The 24,095-nt window shown below is 41.1% G+C and overlaps 1 protein-coding gene across 1 annotated transcript in view; it reads left to right on the forward strand.

Moving 5' to 3' along the window:
- The window catches only part of LOC118425700 (potassium voltage-gated channel protein Shal-like), a 54,013-nt gene extending 39,167 nt beyond the window's left edge, over positions 1-14,846 (forward strand). The window contains exon 2 of the mRNA XM_035834740.1: positions 10,515-14,846. Coding sequence (XP_035690633.1) covers positions 10,731-12,554 — 1,824 coding nt within the window. The 5' untranslated portion in view covers positions 10,515-10,730 and the 3' untranslated portion in view covers positions 12,555-14,846. The remainder of the gene's footprint in view (positions 1-10,514) is intronic.
- The last annotated feature ends 9,249 nt before the right edge of the window (positions 14,847-24,095 follow it).

Genomic DNA, 24,095 nt, shown 5'->3' on the forward strand with positions numbered 1-24,095 from the left:
TGATGTCAAGTGAAAACAAAATGATCCTTTCTTTCTTGATGCAAAATGGCTTCAAACAGTTGATAGAGTCTCCTACAACTGAAAGATGTACTCTCATTGACCATGTGTACATTTCACAACTGTCAGCTGTTGTTAATCATGGTGTAATACAGACATTCTATAGCTACCATGATGCTGTATACTGTACGTTGTGTAATGATGAGATAAAATAGCAATCAGAGTCAAAGAAAGGAAGTGTGTGTATTGTACCAGGTCAGGCCTTGTCGAGCTGAGTTGAAGGTTGACATTCTATAGTCACCATGATGCTGTATACTGTACGTTGTGTAATGATGAGATAAAACAGAAATCAGAGTCAAAGAAAGGAAGTGTGTGTATCGTACCAGGTCAGGCCTTGTCGAGCTGAGTTGAAGGTTGACATTCTATAGTCACCATGATGCTGTATACTGTATGTTGTGTAATGATGAGATAAAACAGAAATCAGAGTCAAGGAAGGGAGTGTGTGTATTGTCCAGGTCAGGCCTTGTCGAGCTGAGTTGAAGGTTGACATTCTATAGTCACCATGATGCTGTATACTGTATGTTGTGTAATGATGAGATAAAACAGAAATCAGAGTCAAAGGAAGGGAGTGTGTGTATTGTACTAGCTCAGGCCTTGTTGAGCTGAGTTGAAGGTTGACAATCTCTATAGTCACCATGATGCTGTATACTGTATGTTGTGTAATGATGAGATAAAACAGAAATCAGAGTCAAAGGAAGGGAGTGTGTGTATTGTACTAGCTCAGGCCTTGTCGAGCTGAGTTGAAGGTTGACAATCTCTATAGTCACCATGATGCTGTGATGCTGTATACGTTGTGTAATGATGAGATAAAACAGAAATCAGAGTCAAAGAAAGGAAGTGTGTGTATTGTACCAGGTCAGGCCTTGTCGAGCTGAGTTGAAGGTTGACATTCTATAGTCACCATGATGCTGTATACTTTTCGTTGTGTAATGATGAGATAAAACAGAAATCAGAGTCAAAGGAAGGGAGTGTGTGTATTGTACTAGCTCAGGCCTTGTCGAGCTGAGTTGAAGGTTGACAATCTCTATAGTCACCATGATGCTGTGTAATGTACATTGTGTAATGATGAGATAAAACAGAAATCAAAGTCAAAGGAATGCAGTGTGTGTATAGTACCAGCTCAGGCCTTGTCGAGCTGAGTGAATGAGAAATGGGAGTCTATGGTGCTCCATAACTGAGAACCTGTGAATGAAATACTTGGCGCCAGCTTCCGCCCTTGCCACACAGCACATTCAGTGGTGGCAAGGGGGATGGGGAATGACAAAGGTTCCCGCTCTGGCTCTTGCCAAAATTGGTAAGAGGGAGCCTGGTGGATGCCTGTGAATGAAGTACTTGGCGCCAGCTTCCAGCCCTTGCCACCCTTCACATTCAGTGGTGGCAAGGGGGATGGGGAATGACAAAGGTTCCCGCTCCGGCTCTTGCCAAAGGACAAGAGGGAGCCTGGTGGATGCCTGTGAATGAAGTACTTGGTGCCAGCTTCCGGCCCTTGCCACACTTCACATTCAGTGGTGGCAAGGGGGATGGGGAATGACAAAGGTTCCCGCTCCGGCTCTTGCCAAAGGACAAGAGGGAGCCTGGTGGATGCCTGTAATGAAGTACTTGGTGCCAGCTTCCGGCCCTTGCCACACTTCACATTCAGTGGTGGCAAGGGGGATGGGGAATGACAAAGGTTCCCGCTCTGGCTCTTGCTTGGCAAGAGGGAGCCTGGTGGAGGCTCAGTGATTGGGAGCCATGTGGATTTATGAATTATTTTTGTTAATATTAATTCATCCTTTGGACTTGTTTTTAGAATTTGTGTAGAATGTTATACCAAATGTCACTCGTTTGACTCCTATATGATGGCTTTAATTTCATTCATGTCAATCCTTTTTGATCCTGTCAGTTGTACCTTTTCATTTGCAAGTGCAACTTGTGAATATGTATTTATTATACCTCTGTTGCCATATTCCTTTATCATTCAAAAGCATTGTGCATTCACATTTTGAGGTGTGCACAAAAATGTAAAACAATGATTGACATGTCTCTGTTTTTTTAGCAGATAAAGAAGATTGTGCTCATGACACACTGCAGGTGGGGCCTGTTTTCTTTTGTTGCTAGATTTGCATGTACATGTGTACATGTAGGTGTAGGCTGTAGAGACAGGTGCAGCATTGGGATTTTTGAAGTCTTAGAGAAGATTGTGTAACACAAACACATTATCTTCTGACAAGAAAATGTATTCTTTCCAAATCAATGGTATAATTATTTCGTCAAATATTTGATGTCTGCCTTGAAATGCCAAATCTCACTCTCCTGTTTGCATCATTCAGATGGGACCTCTAGAGAAGAAAACAATTGGTCCATGATCATGAGAAGCTGTATTTGGAGGAGGCACACATCTTGTCCCAGGCAGCAACAGATGGATGGCAGATTAAGTAAGTAATTGTGGAAATGTGTACTGTTTCCAAATCTGCCTATAGTTTGATGTTTCTGCTTAGCATTGAAATTCTAACTCCCCTGTTTCTGTCCTCCATACCCCTCTACAGAAGGAGCAGAGCTTGGTCCACTACAAACTGAATGTGGAAGAAGCAGACAGACTTGATCCCAACCAGCCAGAAAAGGACATTCAGATATAGCCGATTATAAAAAGATGTATACATTTTAAGAGAATTGTAATTTTTCTGCGAACAAGATTTAGTCTGTAGTTTGCTATTTTTCCGGATTAACTTTTAACAATGTAAAAACTTTAGCTCAAATTACATTGTATTTACATTAAGTCAATCAGATTGTGAGAGCAGACAAATGTAAAATTGCAATTTTGTGAATTACAACAAAGTAAACCTGTAAAAATTGAAAGTTTTTTTTTTTCATTCTTCTTGTTTGTGTGTGTGTATGCGCATGTGTTTGTAAGAGAAAGAAGAGATAAGAGAATCATAATCTGAACTTCATCCCATTTGCTATCCAACATGCCATCTCCATTTTTTTCATACAAGAAAACCAGAGACTTCATCATTGTCGCGACGTGTATACCAAAACTGCAAAGGTCCAGGAGGTATATATCACAGGCATTTCCATAAAAAAATTTGTTCCAATACCATGGCAATACAGAGAGGCCGAAAATGATACTAAAAATATAATGGTCCAAAATTAATCCTCTTGAAGTGATGTATGCCAAAAATTTTACGTTCTACCGTGCATATGTCGAGGGCACCCTTATACCAAATTCCATGTTATTCTGTTGTAATTCCAGACCACAGAAATCTCCATTTTGGAATGTTTAATTTTTCTATGTGTGTGATTATGGAAGAGCATTGTTGCATCGGCAGAGGGGCGGAGTGAAGATGGTGCATTTGCTCATAAGTAAATGTCGGCCTTTCTAGTAGTTCATTTTGAAAAGTTACTGTTAGAATGTTCTATTTTCGCGCAGGGGTGATTTGGAACAGTTCAATTTTGCATGGGAACGGGTATGGCTGAAATATGCTGTATTTGCTCTGAAGCAAATGTCGGCCTTTCTAGTTGAACGAGTATTTGTCAGTATTGTCACAGTGACCTGTTTTCCTTGTATGACACATGTATGTCCTCTTCATCACGTTCAAAACCATAATTTCTTAAATGGTGAACTACAAAAAAAAATAAACAATTGGACAAGATTTAATAGAAAGTGTAGTCATTTCACGGAGGAGTGAGATCGTCGAACTCTTGTTCAGAATGTGACCATGCATACGTTCGACAAAGAATATCTGACACACCTGACCCAGAAACATCAAAACACCATGAAGAATATTTCCCAATGCGAGGTGATAATGGGTGCTCGCCCTCCGGTCCTAACTCAAAGCACCTGTGTAACATTTCAAAGAACACCGGTAACTGGCTTAATGTTACAGTAAGCCATAGGGGCATATATATCACTTTTATTTCCTTATTGGACAAGCCATTTAATAGTACCGCTAAGCTGTTTTTCCATTGCTTTGCAATAACTTTCGTCTTTTTTCTCTCTTGCCACACACCTTTAGTAACTTAAAGTAAACTCTATCTGACCATGAGCTCTTGTAATATATTTCGAACCCCTGTGGTCATGCACGGTGCAATCATTAAATACTAAGCTTCGCAGTGGCAAAGCGCTTTCAATGTTGGTGATTATGGGGAACTGGCAATCTGTTCTATCACTAGTAATGACCGGTAGTTGGCATATGCATTCAACAGCAGACTGTCATCAAGATGTTACAATGTAGGCATGACCTGTTCTATCTGACTATCAGGAAGATCACTTTCTCCGACAACATTAGCCAGATAATGCAGATCTTTTTGTCCTGGTCAAATGGCTTCCATTTGAAGTCATTAATTTACCGAGGCCATTACATTTGGTTGAAGCTTTTAGCTCTTATCGTCCGACTTTATCCGTATGTGCACGGATAGATTCGTCTTTAGATCACACTTTCACGAGGACATCTTCTACTGGTATCTTGGGAGCTTACATAAGAAGTAACCTTCAATCGTGGCTTGCGATGTGGTCATGTACGCATTGGAGATGACTTTTTTTGTTGATGAAAAAATCATCACGGCTTAAGATGCATTTAGTTTGTACTTCACGATTGTGAGACAAAAAGGGTAACTGCATTAGAATCTAAAGGTTTAGGGTTCGAATCTGGAATCTGGGCCCGAATGCTGTCCCATCCGATCGAGAAGTGCACTTTACGCTTATGTCATCACTCATCTTAAGTGAAAATGAGTGCCTAGTACGTTCGCTATGATGGGATGTAAAGCCGGAGTCCCAGCAGCTGTTTTTGAGGAGAGCCACACCCCAGCAACTTAAACTTATGAAAAATATCAGGGACCTATAGAAATAGATAAATGATAGAAAAATGAAAGGAAACCGTTAGAACCGTGTCACCAGAGCGATGACTCCTAACGACAGTAACACACTGTATTTACGCCTCACGTGCTGAATTCAAACATGCGGTTCATCAACTTCCTTTGAAGTGCCGTGCATCAAGTGACCATGTCAGCCACTTATCCTCATGACCCAGATTTCCTGAATGAAGAGAATACATCATACACGGGTCCTCACCTCTGTAACTACACGCATGAATGAACATGCTCTCATTGAACGGCGTCATTCGTCTTGGAGAGTCAGATGTCTTACGTGAAGCAAGACACTTTGCGATCAATGTAACAAAGTCTAAATATATTTACGTGGAACAAGACACTTTGTGATCAATGTAACAAAATCTAAACAGAATGCCACGAAGCCTGACACTTTGTAATCAATATAACAGATCTGTACAGAACTTCACGAAGCATCCTAATGATACTGACTGCACTTGCTTTCCGTAGAGCCTCTTTTGCCTACCGTGAATTCAGACCAGCTTCCATTACTTTAGATCAAACTACATCATTACAAATTTTATTGACCAGTTTTAACCCCACCCCAACCATAAAGAGACCAGCGAGATCCCAGATAGTCTTGGTATCACCAACGATCTGTTTACCATTTTTGGGTCTATAGTTATGTACCATTTTTCCGAATATCAGTCCTCAAAGGAAGTTGCTTGTACTTTGTAAGCACGTAAATCACGGCCTCACCTATAGTGCATGGTAAGTACCCTGCATCAGTAGACGATACGTAACGCATGTGTGAGTAATCTTCCTCTGACACTGGATGGACGTATTGACCATGAACAACAGGCGGCAGCCTTGAAAGTATCTAATGTTGACACAAATGCGCATGCTTCCTTCTACTTCGATACCACGTTTGCCTGTAAAAAGCTCCAAATTGTATCTGACTTGAAACAAATGGCCAGCTTGCTTTCCGGTATTGATTGATGCTATGTACATGGACATCAGATACTCTGAGGCTCCTCTGAGCTGCCTGTAGTGAGATGAATACAGTTGGGTGCGTGTTGAGTCGGAATAGTACTAGTGAGGCAACAACTGATGTGTCGTAACCAATGTGAATAACATGAATATGCCTTATACGTGGTCGGCAACACATTTTATAGCTTTTGTATACATGTATCGTTGTTACGTTTCTGGTACATACATCATTTCAAGCTAGGTCTCTTGCAGCATTTAACATGTTTCACAACTTTCGTATCGTAAACAGATGTTACATCTTTTGTAGCATTGTGAAGTTTCTGGAAAATGTACGTATATTTGTTTTAGTAGTAGGTCTCAGAGAGTACTCACGTGGTTAGACGGTTTGCAGCCCAGGAATAACAGAACGAATAATCTTTCGTATTTGAATGCTTGATTGCAACTAGTATGTGCCTTTGTGACTTTCTTAACAACCGCAGAGTGCACATTGCGGAGAAACAATTTTCGTATGTTGCTCTTCGTCTAATCATGGGATGGGTCATCATCATATATGATGCACTCATGTTCAAATTTACATAATGTAAGCACCTTACTGAAAATTTTGATCTTTTGTGAGCTACATTTTGTGCGTTAGATGGTAAAAAAGCCATCAGGTTATGGAGTAACATGAAGTAACTTTTGTACACGGACTATAAGAGTTGGATCTTGAACTACAGCCAGTACAGGATAAATGCAACGATTAATTCTTTACTGTTACAAGATCGTTTTACCGCGTTGTCGTGAATCCCGTGTAGGTGCATGTCGTTTGCAGTGGCTGATTTAGCGAACTGGAACCGCTTGATGTATCTGTTTTGGTTGGTACTAACTGTGAACTGCCTATGAACAAACTACTTGCAGATGGTAAACGTTTACCCCTTGCAGAAACTTTAATTTTCAACAGGCAGTTATTCTCTTAGTTAACGATCGTGCTTTTATTGTCGCACCTCGGGTGGCAGCAGAATGAATAGCCTTTGAATGGAGAGGCATAGAACACTGACAACAACCCGATGATTGACAGGCACGGCTTAATTGCGACAGTGGGTTTACGTGCATTTTGACGTTTACAGTAAAACATTAAGTATATGGTGTTAAAGTGCGATATTTATAGCCAAAGTTAAAATTATCTTTTGCCAAAGGGCAGCTTGTTATGCACGAAATCCATACGGTGTCTCTCAACTGAAGATGATAGACACCGGATGGATTTCCAACTAAGCTCTTCCTTGTCTCACACTATGATCTGGAAAAAACACCCAGATGCTTCATTTAGTAATGTGTATAGCTTTCTAATAAATCCTTTGACAACTAGTAGTAGCTTTCATATAGTAAAAGGGATGGATTTGGTTCTTTGTCTGCAGTTCCACTCACGGCAATGACCTGAGCGTCAGGTGGTGTTTATGTTACATACAATTAGAACGTTTGGCCTGGAATGCCTGATATGCATATGCGCTGATGTTGTGCCCTTGGGAATGGTACTTGACACGTCTTTCCCTCTTTCCTCTCTTCATTCAGGTGTAAATGAGCACCTAACTTTAGGGATGTCTCTAGAATATGGCGTTAAATGGGGGTCCCATGTTTGAGAAGTCACACCTAAAGCACGATACTCCCATTATAGTGTGCTTACTTGAGGATTGTTCTGTACTACTGATATCTTGGAGATAAATGTAACATGTTTTGATGGTATCGGCCCTTATACCTAGGTGCATGCTCAAATGAAGTAATTGAACATTCATTCTATCAGACTGCATAGCACTTATGAAATGTCCTGAACGCTCTCAGATGAGACTTGTATTAATGCATCTCTGGGGCTCTGAGGAACATTCTTTCAACGCAGCTTGCCGGCCTCCTATTTCCGAGGCCTTTCAAGCACTAAAACCATTGTTAAATGTGAAATCCCCAAGAGTCTAAACGGGATATAAAAAGATAGAGTTGATAGCAGCTATGACGGCGCCGTTCAATCATTTTCCACTCACCAAGGCCACTGAGATGTATCCTAGTCCACTTCCAGCTGTCAAGTATTGACTTTTTTGATCTCCCAAAAGACAACATTACAGCACGGATTCCAACAGATGCGGAGCCATATCTGTCCATGTAGGATAAAGCTGGTCAGCCAACAATAGTCTTTTTGTTGATGCTTGAGGAATTTAATAGCTACTAGCGGAGACAAAATAAAGCATACCTTCCCAAAGGAACACTCAAACATTTTCCAGGTAGAATAAACATCAGGTAGAATAAACACAAAGTGCGTGAATAGATAGACCCAGTTGAATGCACTGCATTCTTTGATACAATACATTCTACATTAGACAATGGCGTGTGCTTGATGATGTTTGTGATTATGTCAGACTGTAGAAGCAATGGAGGAAACAGTCATTTATCATCGTATTACACTCGGTGCAAATGCACGTACTGTGGGTACTTAACGCAAGGCTACTGCCACTAACGCCATTCCAAATAGGTTGGTGACTGCGCTACGAAATAAAATTATTCTATATCGTTCAACTAATTTTAACAAAAAAAGTAATTTCATACATAAGAACAATTTTTGATGCTTTGTTGTATTTCTAATCATAATTTCAATATATTCAAATTATGACATCATGATCAAACAAATCCAAAGTATGCGTAGATCGCATCGCGATCGCCATCTTAGTAGTAGTAGAATGATGGGTCTTAAATGCCTAATTGATCCAATGGCTGATCTGAATGTTCATCACATTACTGATGAAGCACCACATACCGTGAGGCTCCCGTACAGTACTCAGAACCTATATATCTTTTTGAACTGATTGGCTCAATCCTCTCGCTTAATGCTAATCGAATTACAGAGCTATTCATTCAGTCCCAAACTGCCTCGTTAGCTGTTTGTTTTTAATATGTTAAGATTAATCCGACCCATTTTCAAAGATGTGTACGTGAGATAAGGTGTATTTTCACAACGAAACCCAGCAAATGATTATTCAGGTTAACTTTTCAATTCAGGTTGATATTTCACAATGTAATCATGTTGTTAAATGATGTTATTGATTGATGTTAAACGTGTTATTCATTGTATTGTAATTAGTAAATGATAAGTGTTAGCATGACAACGTTTCGCAAATAGTATATATAATTTATTGTATTATATGGAAGAGGACTCCAGGAAGAGTAGTGGTTGTATGTCAACATTAATTGGACAGTCCTTAATAAATAAACAAACAAACATACCATCTATATTGGCAAAACTGCTGTAAAATTCCTATCAGTTTTCCTTGAGTAAGTGTGCCATAAGTTGCTTCTGTCAGATGTAACATTGTGAACAATGAGTCAATTGCACGTTAATTCAATCTGTAACAGTATTTAGGAAAAGTATACAGACAGTAAGATGGTAACAAGTGAAACAAAGGACTATTTTGATGTATAGGAAATACTATGCATAAATTCTATGTATTCTCGTCAACCCTTGCCATAGCATGAAAAAAAGAGGCATGAGAATTATTCATCTTTTATGTTTGAGCCCTAAACATGACTACATTACAGTTTCAAAGAAAGATACAACATGCTTCATCTGCATTGACAGCGGAGCTGGAAGTTTCTAACTCTCTACTCAGCGCCTCGTACATTCATTTTTGTAGAACTTGTAAAATGTAAGGATCCACAATCAGCTAAAACATGATGGATGGTGGGCACACAGAAGGTCATTTAGTTATGGGTTGGACTCTAGTAAAAGTTCGTTTTAGCACGTATGTGACCATAAACACACTGAAAGCGTATTGCAATGCAGATAAAAGTATCTTTACGTCCCTTTATATAAAGTTAAAAGCCATATTATAGATAATTCCTGGAGAGAGGGGTTTGGAACTCGTCCCTTTCCTCCATATGTCAAATAGCCATCCTTCAGTCATAACAACCCCATACATGTATATACTTCCCGTTTCACGTTTGTCTATTGGTTCGTGTAGAAACCGTTAGCCGCTGGCCTTTTTATCACCTGGTGTCCTAATGGGCTTGTAAATGTCGTGACTTTATTACCTTTTATATGAAGCCTAAAGTGTTAAAGCGATTTGCTTTATATCGCCCCGGGGCCAAATTCAACGCTGTGCTCACTAGTAAATGACGTCCGTTCAAACTTCCAAATCCCGCGTTTACGTAAATTTGAATAGTGTTGACTTGTTTGATAGAAATTCTTAGATGCTATTGTGAATTGCGTCTATTTTGAAATCCTGAGACCTTTGAGCCTGATTTAACCCCTGGGCAGATTCCAACGCTGTGCTCACTAGTACTGTCGTCCGTTCCAAATCCCGCGTTTACGTATATTTAGATAATGTTGACTTCTTTGATAGAAATGTGTACATACTATTCTGAATTGCGTCTATTTTAAAAACCTGATTTGTTTGGTACTATTCTAGTTGCCCTTCTGTGAGGGGCTATAATAGATGAATGTCTTATCAACACAAATGATGCGTGTTATTTCCCCGGCTAACTGATAAGTAAAAACGTCATTAGCCGCACTAAGTGCAAACTCACGACTAGATGTAGGAACCAATCTCGCCATCTAGACTTTCAATTCTCTGCTGAATTTGTTCCACGCTCGCTGCGTACGTACACCATTGCGTGCACTTAACTACCTCATATGCATCCCATCACAGGGCCGTGCAGAAGCGTGGTCCGGAATACCGTAGCTGGTTAAGCTGCATCGATCCCGCCAGGGCTGTACGATACAACCGTGCGGACTCTGCTGAGCTGCCGCCCCGGCTGCCCTTGCCGCGATGGTTTACCAAACAACCCTTAGAGGAGTGACAGAGGTGGAGGCAAAGTGATAAATCTACGCCGTCTCGGTCCATAGCGTTTCCCCGATACCAACCATGAGGAGGAGCCTGTCGGGAAACGGGCCAATAAGGCGGCCTGCCGCAACTGGTGAGCAGAATCACTCGCTTACATTAAACAGGAGGGGGAAGCCGGCTCCAAGACTGGCACTCAATGACCGTCTTCTGGGAGGATCGGTCGATCTGGAAGTCAGTCTAGATTCGGTCAGAAGAAACGCGGCCATGACGACCAAGACGTCCGTCATTCAGAGGAGTGCGACTTTTGATTCCGCGTGGAGTGAATCGATAGAGACCAGGATGGACTCCGAGCCATTATGGGATGACACCGAGCCCTCGGTTGACTCTGAACGGACCTCGCAGACACCGGAAGGCTTTGGTTATTACGGCGGTATTGTAGACGACGTGGAGCCGGTACCCTGGTACAAATGCCCGGGCTTTCTACACACAAAGCACTCGGTGGCGGACAGGATCATTCTCAACGTGGGCGGAACAATATTTGAAGTCTCGAAATTCGTCTTGGATCGCTACCCGGAGACGTTACTTGGTAGCGAGGAGAGGGATTACTTCTACGACGAGTCGGTGAACGAGTACAGGTTCGATAGAGACCCTGAAGTCTTTCGGTACATCCTGAACTTTTACCGGACAGGAAAGCTGCACTACCCGGAGACTGAGACCCTGGGAACGTACGAGGAAGAGCTGATGTTTTTCAGGCTCGGACATGAAGGTCTACCCGATATCATCAGCCCTTGTTGTCGGGAATCCTACCTCGATAAGAAAGAAGCTCTCAATCAGCTGAGGCAAGAAGAGGCAAAGGAAGCGCTGAAATTGATAAAAACTAATCCAGAGGATATCCGGGCTGTGATATGGGCTGGGATTGAGAACCCCACGGGAAGCTGCATGTCCGCGGCGTTTTTCTATGTGATTATGTTCTTCATAGCGATCTCCATCGCGACAAACACAATAGAGACGCTGTACTGTGGCGCTACGGACAAGGACGTGCCAATTTATTGCGGGGAGAGGTACCCTCACCTTTTCTACGTCATCGAAACGTCCTGTGCGATGCTGTTTACATCGGAGTACTGCGTCCGTCTCTTCGCCGCTCCCGACCGATGGCTGTTCGTGAAGAGTCCCATGGCCATCATCGACCTGTTGTCCATCCTACCGTTCTATCTCGCGCTGATTTTACCCAAGAACAGCAACCTCAGCGGGGTCTTCGTCACTCTAAGGGTTTTCCGGGTATTTCGGGTCTTCAAACTCTCGCGTTCGTCAACCAACCTGAAGCTGCTAGGACTCACATTGAAAAGTTGTCTCAGAGATCTGAGTTTCCTGCTATTTGCCTTGGCGATGACCGTCATCTTGTTTTCAACCGTGATATACTACGCGGAGAAGGGAGTACCCAACGGCAGGTTCACATCCATCCCGCAGACATCATGGTACGTGGTGGTTACTATGACTACGTTAGGGTATGGGGAAATAGTGGCCAATACCGTGTTTGGCAAGATCGTGACGGCCGTATGTTGTGTGAGCTCCGTCATTCTCCTAACACTCCCCGTCACGGTTATCGTGTCGAACTTCAACAACTTGTACAGGCCGGACAAACTCAAAGATGTCGGGCCTCCTCGGAGGAATCCTCCGCCCCTGGCCCCGAAAGAACTTGAAATATTCCACTCCCAGCATCGCCATCTCTTGACTTGTATAGAGAAAAGCACGGGGCACAATTTCACCACTTTGCGGTTTCCCTACATGGAAACTGAACACTGGGAAGGGTGCTGTCATCAACACGGGCACGGGCATGGACATGGGCATGGACATGGGCACGGGCATGGGCATCTGACGCACAGACATTCTCATTCGCATTTGTAACATGGATGAAGCCCCACGTACGTGTGTCATGTTATCTAAATGCACAATTAATGATACTGATTGGAAGCAAGCGATATGCAGTAGAAGCCAGTTAATTGCACAACGGATAACTGCACACTCCTGTTAATTGCACAGATAATCCCAAATCCCGTAGTGATGCGGTCCAGCTGAATAACTTCGCTTTGTTGCACCATCCGGATAATTGTAAAGATGTGCTTGAAAATGGGAGCGCAATTAAAGGGCTTCTACTGTAACAGCTAAGACGGAAAAACATGTTTGATATTTGCCATCCATGTGGTAATCATTTGTCACGACGGCATTTGAGAGAAAATTACACATGCTGTTAGCGACCCTGCTGCCAACCCGGATAGCGAATAAACATGCTCAATCCGTGCCTGTCATGGTGGGAATCCCGTGGATTGGGTAAACTGTCGCCATCAGTCATATTGACAGGACTGTAATGACTATACACGAGAAGAAACCCCGTTTTGGGGGCTGTACGTGACTTCCTGCACCGAACTATAGACAGTAAACTCACTTCTCACCGTCCAAAGTACAATGTGTAGCAGCATCAAGTTGGTTGATCATCTGTTTGCATCTCACGTCGCAAACACCCAAGAGTCAAACAAGTGTAAGTATAGTATAGCGAGATGTCACTTTCAATACACGAGCAATATATCCGCATTTTTCACAAACCTGTGTATTTGTGTGTGTGTACTGAGAACCATGGTTGCTTGATACAAAAAAATACAACTTTGTAGCTTGTCAGAACAATCGCTGCACACGCCATCAAATCATGTCTAGTTTAATGGAAGTGTGGTGCGGAAATATACGAGCACTCCGTGTGTAATGGAAGGCGGCTCTGTGATTTATCTGGTCCCAGCAACTCGTTACGTCCTCACGCCTGTTGAAATTACTAGTGTACGCGCACAGAAACGACGCCGTCGTTAGTAGTTTCCTTTTTACCTGCTCTGTGATCCGATGCTCTTAAATTGGCATTCCACTCGAAGAAGCAGCAAATACGTAAACGTCAGGTTCCATACTACCAACCAACACAGAGCCGCTGCAGGGTTAAATGAAGCGGCACGGAGGGTGCTTAGGTCCGAGGAAGCTGAATGTTGCGTTTCCGATTACTGTACCGTAAAAAATAGGGCCGACAGGCGGAGATTCACTTTTTGTTTAGACCGCCTAGCAGATCCAAAAAAATCCAGTAAACAATGTAAATCAAAATGCTTTAAGACACTGATACTTTCAGCACTATAACGTAATTATACAGATAGACATTGTGCAATAACAAGTGTTGATAAACTGAACACAGAAGTACATTTTATTACATTCAATTGCTCTTTTTTTTAACAGGGTGTGAAATGAAGATTTGCAAAAACTACTCTTAATTCTGTTCTGGTTCATCACTCAGATGGTAGATCGAAAATCTTTAATATGTCCCTTGGCAGCGGTCGGCCAAAAAGGGCTGGGGTCTGCAGGTTTCTGCAAGGGGCGGTGGGGTAAGCGGAAATGCACCATTCTTTTCTTTCAGGATTTGAGAGGGAATCAATGAGACAACTCCAATGTCGTCAGATTTACTGGTGAGTCTACTGCCAAGTGGCCTTAGCTTTGTGAATCTAGAACATTTCTAGAGTAGATGGAATATTAAGACAAATCTGTATTATCTATGTGTTTGATACGTATTGATCGTATCGATTTTAAAAATGATGACAGAGTGACAAACAAGTAACACCTACCTAATCAAAGCTGCTCGTTCAGATGATTAGTTTTTGTCCTGAACAAGATGCTAAAATCACAGACCGTTCTGGTGTTACCAAGACGTTTTTATTTTAATTAGACCGTGATGCAATTGCACAAAGTCGAAACTTTCCCGTTCTCAGTGTCCCTTTTATTTCTCAATAAAGTATAAAAATGCTACCTGATATATTGCCGGGATATGCACAGTACGGTATAGACTTATGTCATTGCAATGAGAAATATGATTGTTTTCTAAGATGAGTATAGCATAGATATTACATTGTCTGATGTTATCGAAACATGTAAAGAGACAATCTTGCGATATATTGTTCGGAAACAAATTGTTGAAGGAACGATCTGTCAGGCTTTGGTACTTTTCTGCTGTCAAATATATCCTCTAGCTGTCAAAACAACCTCCGAGAGATATATTCCCTACCAGTGTGATTACTACTATATACAAATAAATGAGATTGCTATATGTACAAGTATTGTATACTGCCTCTTGGGCTTGAAGAGGAATTGTTGATAAATCTGAATACACTTCATTTACATGTTAGTGGCCTGTGGTTTTTGTCTATGCCATTAGAATACAGTTATACGTTACTGTAAATGCATTTATTTTCGAAGTGGTTTTCTGTTCACTGTACAGTATATGACTATAGCGCCATCGCAAACTCAGAACCACCGCGAACACTCCATTTTCTCCCAACCGCAAAATTGAATCAGCGCAAAATTAAATGCATTTGCAGTATCACGAGAAAAAAAAAGAAGAAATGTTTGGGTGAAAGTCAATGTTGTTCTGAAAATCTGCAAGCTAAGGTCAGATGATGTGCATCGAAAATCATGATTTCGTGAAAGCCCTAAAAGGTGGGCATGATTCTCTTCATAAAACTTCTACAACTAATCACTAAACCCACTAATGCTGCATTACGAGCAGAAAGTCAGAATAAGTGGCGCCCACGTGGCCTGGATATTGGGTGAGCCTGGTCAGAGGTGAGCACCTTCAGAGGTTGTTCTTACAACTCTTTAATGGGCCAATATAGTTCGCCGCTAGCGAAGAAATTGCTCTACGCACCATTAATTTAATTTGCCGGCGAGTAATTTGCCAACCTCGATATCCCACGTGAGGTTTGTTAATCGTTTGTGATGTGGCTTTTAATGTCTCCGAGTGGCGTCTTGCCAGAGCGTCCATTATCGCCAAGCGAAAATTACAAAGCGCTGTACACGCCTCTATACAAGAGCGAGCTTCAACACTATCAGATGGAAAATGTCTTTGAGTTTGAGTGGCTTGATGGTATGAATAGAACGTACGCGTGTGTAAAAGTGCGACGTTATGGGCACATGAGCACACTTCTCATAGGCTTCACCAAGTCTTTATTTTATCCAACTATGACTTTTATACATATTAATACTACCTTCGCCGAGAAGGTTATGTCTTTGGGTGCGTGTGTGTGTGTGTGTTTGTGTTTGGGCCGTCGGCATAAACCGAGAAGTCGTGGATGGATCTTGATGACATTTGGTACCTGATAGGGTATGGCGAAATTAAGTAACTATTAGAGAATGGCCCCTAACGGCTCTCCTTGGTACTGAAACGGAACTTTCGGTTCTTATATCTTGTTCAGAATATATGCGTATGTGTATGATTGTGCTATGTTCTAGTGTAATAGCTTAAGGCTATATTTTCCTACGCACATGGGGGTTCATTTACAGCCGTTCTTCTAACTGTACTACTTGATATGTGATATCTTTAGATTCTATTTCATTGATTTAAATTCGCGGTAGGAATTGAGTCGGAGACTTATGAGTGCGGTGTTTTAAGTTCGCATTGGAAACAAAACTGGCTGCACGCATAGCAACAGTCTGGCTGGCATCAGGGATAGAAACATCACGTCAAACCGTAATCCTGGAGAAATGACGTCTGTGGCCGCACCGGGAAGTTTGCCGTATCTCCGAAGCACAGAAGACTCTCGGGGGAGTTGATGACTCCACAGGTCGCACTTCCCCCCGACTCTCACAACCCAACAAACAACGCCGTGATCCTGCCTGATCCTCTCAATCCTTATCTAGTATTTACCGACGTTCTCCTGCAGCTAATGCCAAGAAAGGCCACTGGAAATGACCTATTAACTTGACACAAAATAGGTTCCTTTTGGCCTACCTGATTCCTCAGTGTATGCTTGGGCCATTAGTATGAGCCATTGCGACATTTGAAATGTCTGGGTGGCGCCATATATATAGACTATGACGTTGTCTATGATAACTTTCCTTGCCATACGAAGGAGGCATTAGGCTGGGTTGCCTTTTATGGAAGATAGAAAGAATTCAATTCGCTTTTATGTCTACATGTGTATTTGATTCTTCATTTTCTTTCTTGCCTTAAGATCCTTGATGAAGTTATTTACATATAGACTATGACGTTGTTTATGCTGGTTTTCTTCGAATTCACCATAGCGTTGGAATAGAAAGTTGAACATAGAAAAATTTTAGTCACTTTTATGTCTATCTTTTTATACATTTTCATGACGTCAGACCTTTGGCTACGAGCAACATAAAAGAGCATTAATTGCGAATAAAGAAGCCTAGTAGCCCAAACTTTTGAGTGTAGAGTTTTATATTGTATACATCCACAAGGGCTCTGATTCACATGTTTACTGTGAAATGTGATAGTTTTATACACAGTTAAATATCTTTTGTCGTTGGAATCATGATAAGGAAAATGACACAATGCTATCGCTATGGAGATGGCAGGGCATTACCATGCAACTTGACAGCGCGTACTATGTAACAAATCTAAGAGGATTACATTTTGAAGTACGTCAGGTGGGATTTTCTGTATCGTATATGCCAGGGAAGCTGTGTGTGCAGCTCAACAGGGTTCTCTCATCAAAATATATAATACCACTCTATCTGCTCGCCCGTAGTTTATTGCATGTACCAGTTTTTCATACATACACCCCTTGCTTCATGTTCTGTATCTGTTGATTATGTCAATTTCTGCCTCTTGCATGCAATCGAAGAGGACGTTATTTTTTTTCATAGTGGTTAATCACTTTATCAAGACCCTGTAAGTATCCATTAATCACCAGTCTCCCGTCTGGCGCTACTGTGTGTGTGTGCAGGGCTCGAAATACCGCCTGCATATGCAGGTTAGTGCAGGTAAAACTGGAGCTGTGCCGCAGGTATTTCTGGTGTCTACCTGCACCTAACCTGCACTGGTACATGTACTGGGTTTTATACATAATGTCCTCTGATGTAGTTGAATGTGGATTGTTATTAGCTGCATTGGCTGTTACCACCTATAGAGTATAAAAGAAAAAAAAGTAGCAATGGTTCCTGAATAATTTTAGTACAATCCATGCTTGTCAAATTCAGAGTGGTGCAGGTAAAATTTGTCTAGTGCAGGTAATTTTCAATGTTACCTTCACCCGTGCAGGTATGCAGAAAGTATTTCGAGCCCTGATGTGTGTACGCATGTCGTGACCAGACGTGCCAGCACAGGAAGCTCTGTTCTATATCCGTCGTTACTGCTGAATGCAATATGACATGAAAGTCATGTGTACGAAATCACCAAGCGTTGAAACATTCATCTTCAAATCTGGAGGCCATCCAAAATTTGAGGTCATCCAGCCGCCTTGACATTGTAGAAATTACAGAAACCTATAAATCATGTTGCGACATGTAACGCTAGTTTACCTTTATCTGCGGGGTAACCTATATTCGTCGTTTTCAAAGACAGGCGTTTAGTGATAGCAAGTGACGGACGCTGGTTTCAAACTGAAATATTGTGAAAATATCGCAATTTTAAACCACCATCCGTCAACTCAATATAACTAAAAGCCATATTTTTACAAACAACGGATATAGGTTTCCCTACGGATAAAGGTGAATTTGTGTTACCCCTTGACTCTTCACAGCGATGAAATACGTACCCACGCGTGACAAAGGAGACCTATTATTGCAGTGATCATAGAGCGATGTCAAATCTGAATATCACGATGACAAGATGCTCGGGTCTACATTATTCTCACAACAAATCGCTTTCTGTGTGTTCCCAAGCGGCAACTCATTTTTAATGGCGGCATCAGTCATGCCAGTTATTACAGACAAATGCGCCTCAGCTCAGCGAGGAAATGCCTCCTTTCGTTCATGACGAGAATGTATCATCAACACAGGAAGGTCGCCCAAGGGCAATGAAAGCAGAGTCTGAGCGCAGTACTCAAACATCAGGCACTTGGAACCATCAGGCTATGTGTCTTAAATGCTTTACTTCCTCACAAGAATATAAAATGTTTGCAAATAATTTTAAAGACAGACCAGAACTTTTAGGAGTTATATGTACCCGAATTTTGCAAGAAAACTCTTCACTGCCATAGCAGTTAGTTAACCACAACATCACTTTAATATATGAAATTGAGTTTTCCCTTAAATATGTTAAAGCAACGATGATATAAGAACAAGAGGTAATCAGAGTATTGTCAAAGATTGAACAAGCGTTGTGCAATGGTTGGGGGATGAGTCAGAATTACCATTCCATATGTTCTGGAAATCCACCACATTTGAAACATTTCCCTAGACTGGGTGCCATCCTAGTTCTGCTTTTTTGTTTTCAGTAGTGTTCTTGTGTGTTCGTTTTTGTCCGTGAGTGTCTGTCTGCCTGTCTGTCTGCCTGTCTGCCTATCTGTGAACACGTTAACTCGATAATGTCTAGATGGGTTGTAATAATACTCAGTGTGTGGGTAGGTGCTGATGATGCTTGTAAATGGTTAGATTTTGGGACTCCTAGCGGCTTGCTGGTACTGCAATGGAACTTCCAGTTTCGACATCTCGTGTTCTGGACAAGCTATGACCACGATGGTTTGTAGATAGCTCTTGTTTTGTATGTTATCTTTTTGAAATATTTTTTTAAATCTTTTTAGAATTGGTTTATTATGATATCATCCACAAAATGTTTACACCAAAGATTTGTCTTCTATGCCATTTAAGCCTTACTTAGTCATCAATGAAACATGAAAGCTTGTAGAAGAAAGCAAGATGGGCAACTTGACTTTCGTATTTTCATATATCTTTTCACTTTCAACAAAAGTTAGTTGTAATCATAGAACCTACAAAGTAATAATGCCAAGGGGTTATCTTCTACTTCAGCTAACCTGTAAGTTAACTAGTCATGAATAACACGAATGTTTTCAGCAGTACACAATATTAATATAGGCACGCGGCAGCTTAGATCTTCAACTAAAAGCTTGTTACATAAGCCAGGCAATAATAAAGAAAAAGAAGTTTGTTAGTTAAGCTGTACTTAGTCATGATTAACGTAAAACCCTCTGCCAGCAAACATCACATAACTGGTAAATAACTGGTCAATAAAGTTATAGAAGCCACAGGAAAATGAATATATATGTTTCTTTTCTACACCGGTTAAGCTACATTTAGTGATGATAAACTTCAAACCGGTAGAAAACTTCACATTACAGAGGAACAACGATAAAATAAAGGCTGTTTCAAGTGCTCAAGCGTAAAGGCTCGTCAATCTTATGTTATGTAATCTTGGTTTGGAACTCAATATAGCACAGTCCAGTACCCGGCAAACCCCAATCATTATATATCCCTCTATCATTGCCAAGCAAGGTCCAACTGTAAACTTGGCTTAGCTAAATCGATAACAATCTGGGAAAACGTTACTCGTGACGGAACCGAACCTTCATGTGACAGGAAGTCAAGGTCATTCAACTTGAATATCATGTCATGTTCTGTTCTGTTCAGTTCTACCATATTCTGTACATGTGTTGTTTTGTTCTGTTTTATGGTATGCTAGCTTTTTTTATGTTATGCTGCTATTTACATAGGAGCGAACTACTACCCGGATGGTACCCAGGCTAATGTTATGCTAGAAGCCTGTTACGTTATGTTGTTATTCTGTTCTGTTCTGTTATATTACGTAATGTTATGTTATGTTCCGTTCTGTTGTTCTGTTATGATATGTTATGTCATGTTTTCAGGGACCCAATGTGTGCTAGTAAGCTTGTGTTATTTTATGTTATCCTAGAAGTTTGTTATGTTAATGCTGTTATTTTGTTCCCTTCTGTTCTGTTATGTATAGTTCTGTTCTGTTCTGGTCTGATATGCAATGTTCAGGGACCCACTGTAGCCCAGCCCCAGTAATGTCCCATTCTTCTTCGCTCACTAATTGCCGGAGACTTGTCAACCCAGTCTGGGTAAATCGATACCAATCTGTACAAATGTAGCCGTCTCATGGTTACTCTCAACTCTCTTAAGGATAATAACTCATGGTAAGGTCCTTCAACTCAATATACAGATAAAATTAACAATGTCTGTGACTGCTTTGGTTAGTGTGTGGTGTGGTGAGGTTGCGAAATCGTGTAGATCCCAATATCTACTCACATGCAAAAAATATACAAAGCTATCCAAAGGATCTTGAGTTATAGGTGCGAACGTTTGAACACGCAAAACAGTGTCAAAAACAACCTCCTATAGCCAGAGGTAATAAAACTGTTTAAAGGGCACGTGAAACTTTGGTTGTCTGTACTTGAAGGACTGTGTTGATGTCCGTTACTACCGAGAGAAGATCTCTGTGGAATACGTTCCACCAGGGAGAGCATAATTCATCGAGAACGTCTGCAGCTACAATATCCTTTATTACCTCTGAGGAAGAGGTACATCCCTAAAGCTAAGGGCACTTGATATTACTTCGGGGGTTTCCGTCGTGGCAAGTCTGCGGTGACATGATAGCGCTCATGTGTCAGGCACCGGGGACTGTCTCTCACAGTAACAATTCCGGAATGTCACGAAGAGAAATATTGAAGCAATTTCTTGTTGTCCCTTAAGAAGGACCTACTGAACTTGATCATTACCCTTTTCTGTGTCTTGGGTCAGAGTGTGGTCACGGGGGAAATCATGGTTGAGAAGTGATCAGCAGATACGCCACGTGTGGTAGGTCTGAGGAGGGTTTGGCACATCTTCAAATCATGCATTACGCAAAAAACAACTATACACGAACATCCCTATACACGAGCATGGGAAAAATTGATTACATCTTATCTTAAACTAGAGTTCCAAGACCCCATACATTAGGCAAATATCTTTGTGTTTGTCATTAATTATGCAAATAAGGCCTTCATTTGCATATATATTTTAGCTGACACTCTCCTCCAAATAACAGACGTACACAGTCTATGTTGAGAGAAGAAAGAAGATTTAAATTTGAAAAATTAGATTCTAACGTGCACAATTAATTTTGAAGTATATGAGGCGTCACTTAAGCTTTCTACACACCGAAATCATGACGATCCGTCAACCCCTTCTTGAGTTATTCCCTTTCAAAATCTGACACTTAACGGGCCCCTGCAGTTTAAAAACAAGCCGCGTACACCACTTACTTTCTGCCCCAAAATCATGACCACAGCATTTCCAGAACTCGAGATATCAAACCCGGAATTTCCACTGCATTACCGTACCTAGCTGCTAGGGGCCCAAAACATTTTCAGGTCTAGTCAAGGCCTACCCACATACTGAATTTCAATTCAATCCATTTAGGTGTTCGAGAGTTATGCTGGTCTTCTACACACAAACACATAAACACACATACAAACGCTACTCAAAATATAACCTAAGGTAATAAAATATATGACATATTATCTTATCAAGGTGATCCATTAAGGTGTTCTAGAGTTATGCTGGTCTTCTACACACAAACAAATAAACACACACACAAACGCTACCCAAAATATAACCTAAGGTAATAAAATATATGACATATTATCTTATCAAGGTGATAATATTTCATGTATACATATATACATTTAATGTATATATTATATTGAATATAATAGAAACATGTCTATCTTGTTTTATTTTCAAGCCAAAAGTCAGTAACAAAGACGTGTTAAATCCTAACACAATAGCAGACTTTTTCCAATGTGTGACGAAACCGCCAAATGTCGATCTGTCATGGTCAAGCAGCGTGGCGTCCTTTTAAATGTCAAACATCTTCTGTGATGGTTTCATAAAGATGTGAATAGAGGTTTCGCTCCAATTCCTCCTTACGCTGAATTTGTCACGCCCATTGTACGTACCCACCGACCCCTTTCCTACCCTACTGTGATACCCACCAGGAAGTGGCTGCTTCGTGAGATTGTGTGACTGCAGGGTTCTGTTTGACTTCGTGACTACCACTCATTTATGACATACTGTGGAGACTGTCACGACAGATCTGTTTCCAATAAGTCTCTTACTGCCTGCGGCTGATACTAGCAGTCAGAATACAAATCTAGCCAACACAACATGCGGCAAACATTCGACCCATCACCCAGTACACGCACACACACTAATTAACTCTATACCATAAAAGCTGTTTCCTGTCAGATGCGAGGAGATCGTCTTTCACCTTAGAAGCCCTTGTCTTAGCCACTCTATTCATCACACGTCTTCATTACAAGCAGAGTGTCAGTTCTCAGCTTAAGATGGAATTGCATTTCTCGGTACTTTACGGCGGGGATTACAGTTTGTCTTCATCAGCACTATCTGAACGTGCCCCCGCGGACTAATGATAATAACTATGTATGCATGATGAAACTGCTACACAAAGACTTTAAGAATTCCGTTCTTTGAACCAAGAAGGTCAAAATGTTCTATGGGATAGAGTTGCTCTGTTTTCGTTTGAATCATACATCCATGAACTGCTACCTTCGAGCCACAAGGTACCTGATACAGTAATCATAAAGAACACAGAACATGGAGAAGCCTGTCATAGATTATTCGATTTTCTTTGAAATACAATCCTTTTAGTTTGATTTCCAATTTGTGACACAAAACACGCATTACGTGTTTACACTGGGTTATATATCTCGTCAAAAGAATCCACGTATTATGCACTTTACTTTGGCTTGCATATCATAAATCAATACAAGGATGTCTAGCACACAGGAAAACGATTCGCGTGATGTATCAAAGCGCGATAAAGAATCTGTCAAAATTCTATGGAATGGAGAGAAATGGTCACTAAATCCACAAAGGCCACGGAAGATCACAAGGCTTAATTTAATCTTTGATCATCTTCGAAAATGAAAAATGTCGGTCGTTGATGAAAAAGTAATAGGTAGACTTAGCGGATCTGGTGACTATATACTATGATGTACTTTTAAGGATTATCATATTGAGTGATAAATTGGACTGATTCGAGGCAATGGCTGGTGGTGTTCGAAGAGGGATTTTCCGGCTTTATACGGCTTTTACTCATGTAGACCGTGTAATCACAACAGACAAGTACATTCTTCCTCCATACAAATCACTGAACTAAAACTTTCATCAGAATGGCTCCATCGTTCTTTTCTCACCACTCTCTCAGCGGGTTAATAAGAATGAAGTTCACATACTGAGTGTTAATCAGATGAAGCAGTATGTATCTCTTTTAAACTTATTGGTATGGCTCAGCCGGGGATCGGATTCAGGACGTACCCAATACAATACGAACACCACATTCCATAGGTCATTACACCGTTGAAGATGGATGGCCATATCAATTGCATGTTTTTTTAGGGTTTTGAAGACAGATGCCTGCTTCTAAGCTGTTTTTAAAAGCCCTGCCTGCAAGCTTTCAGCACGTCCTGGAGGTTATAAAAGGTTAATTATCCTGCCATCCTTCGGACCATTTGACGCTTATTTGTGATGATTGATTGTTCCTACCTTCACGGAAATCATGTTTTATCGCGAAGCGGTGATTGGGTTTTCATGGGTAACAAGGCCATAGTCATAAACATACAGGAAATATTCATCAGAATACAG

The sequence above is a fragment of the Branchiostoma floridae genome, chromosome 11 (assembly GCF_000003815.2).
Source record: "Branchiostoma floridae strain S238N-H82 chromosome 11, Bfl_VNyyK, whole genome shotgun sequence".
Taxonomy (NCBI): Eukaryota; Metazoa; Chordata; class Leptocardii; order Amphioxiformes; family Branchiostomatidae; genus Branchiostoma; species Branchiostoma floridae.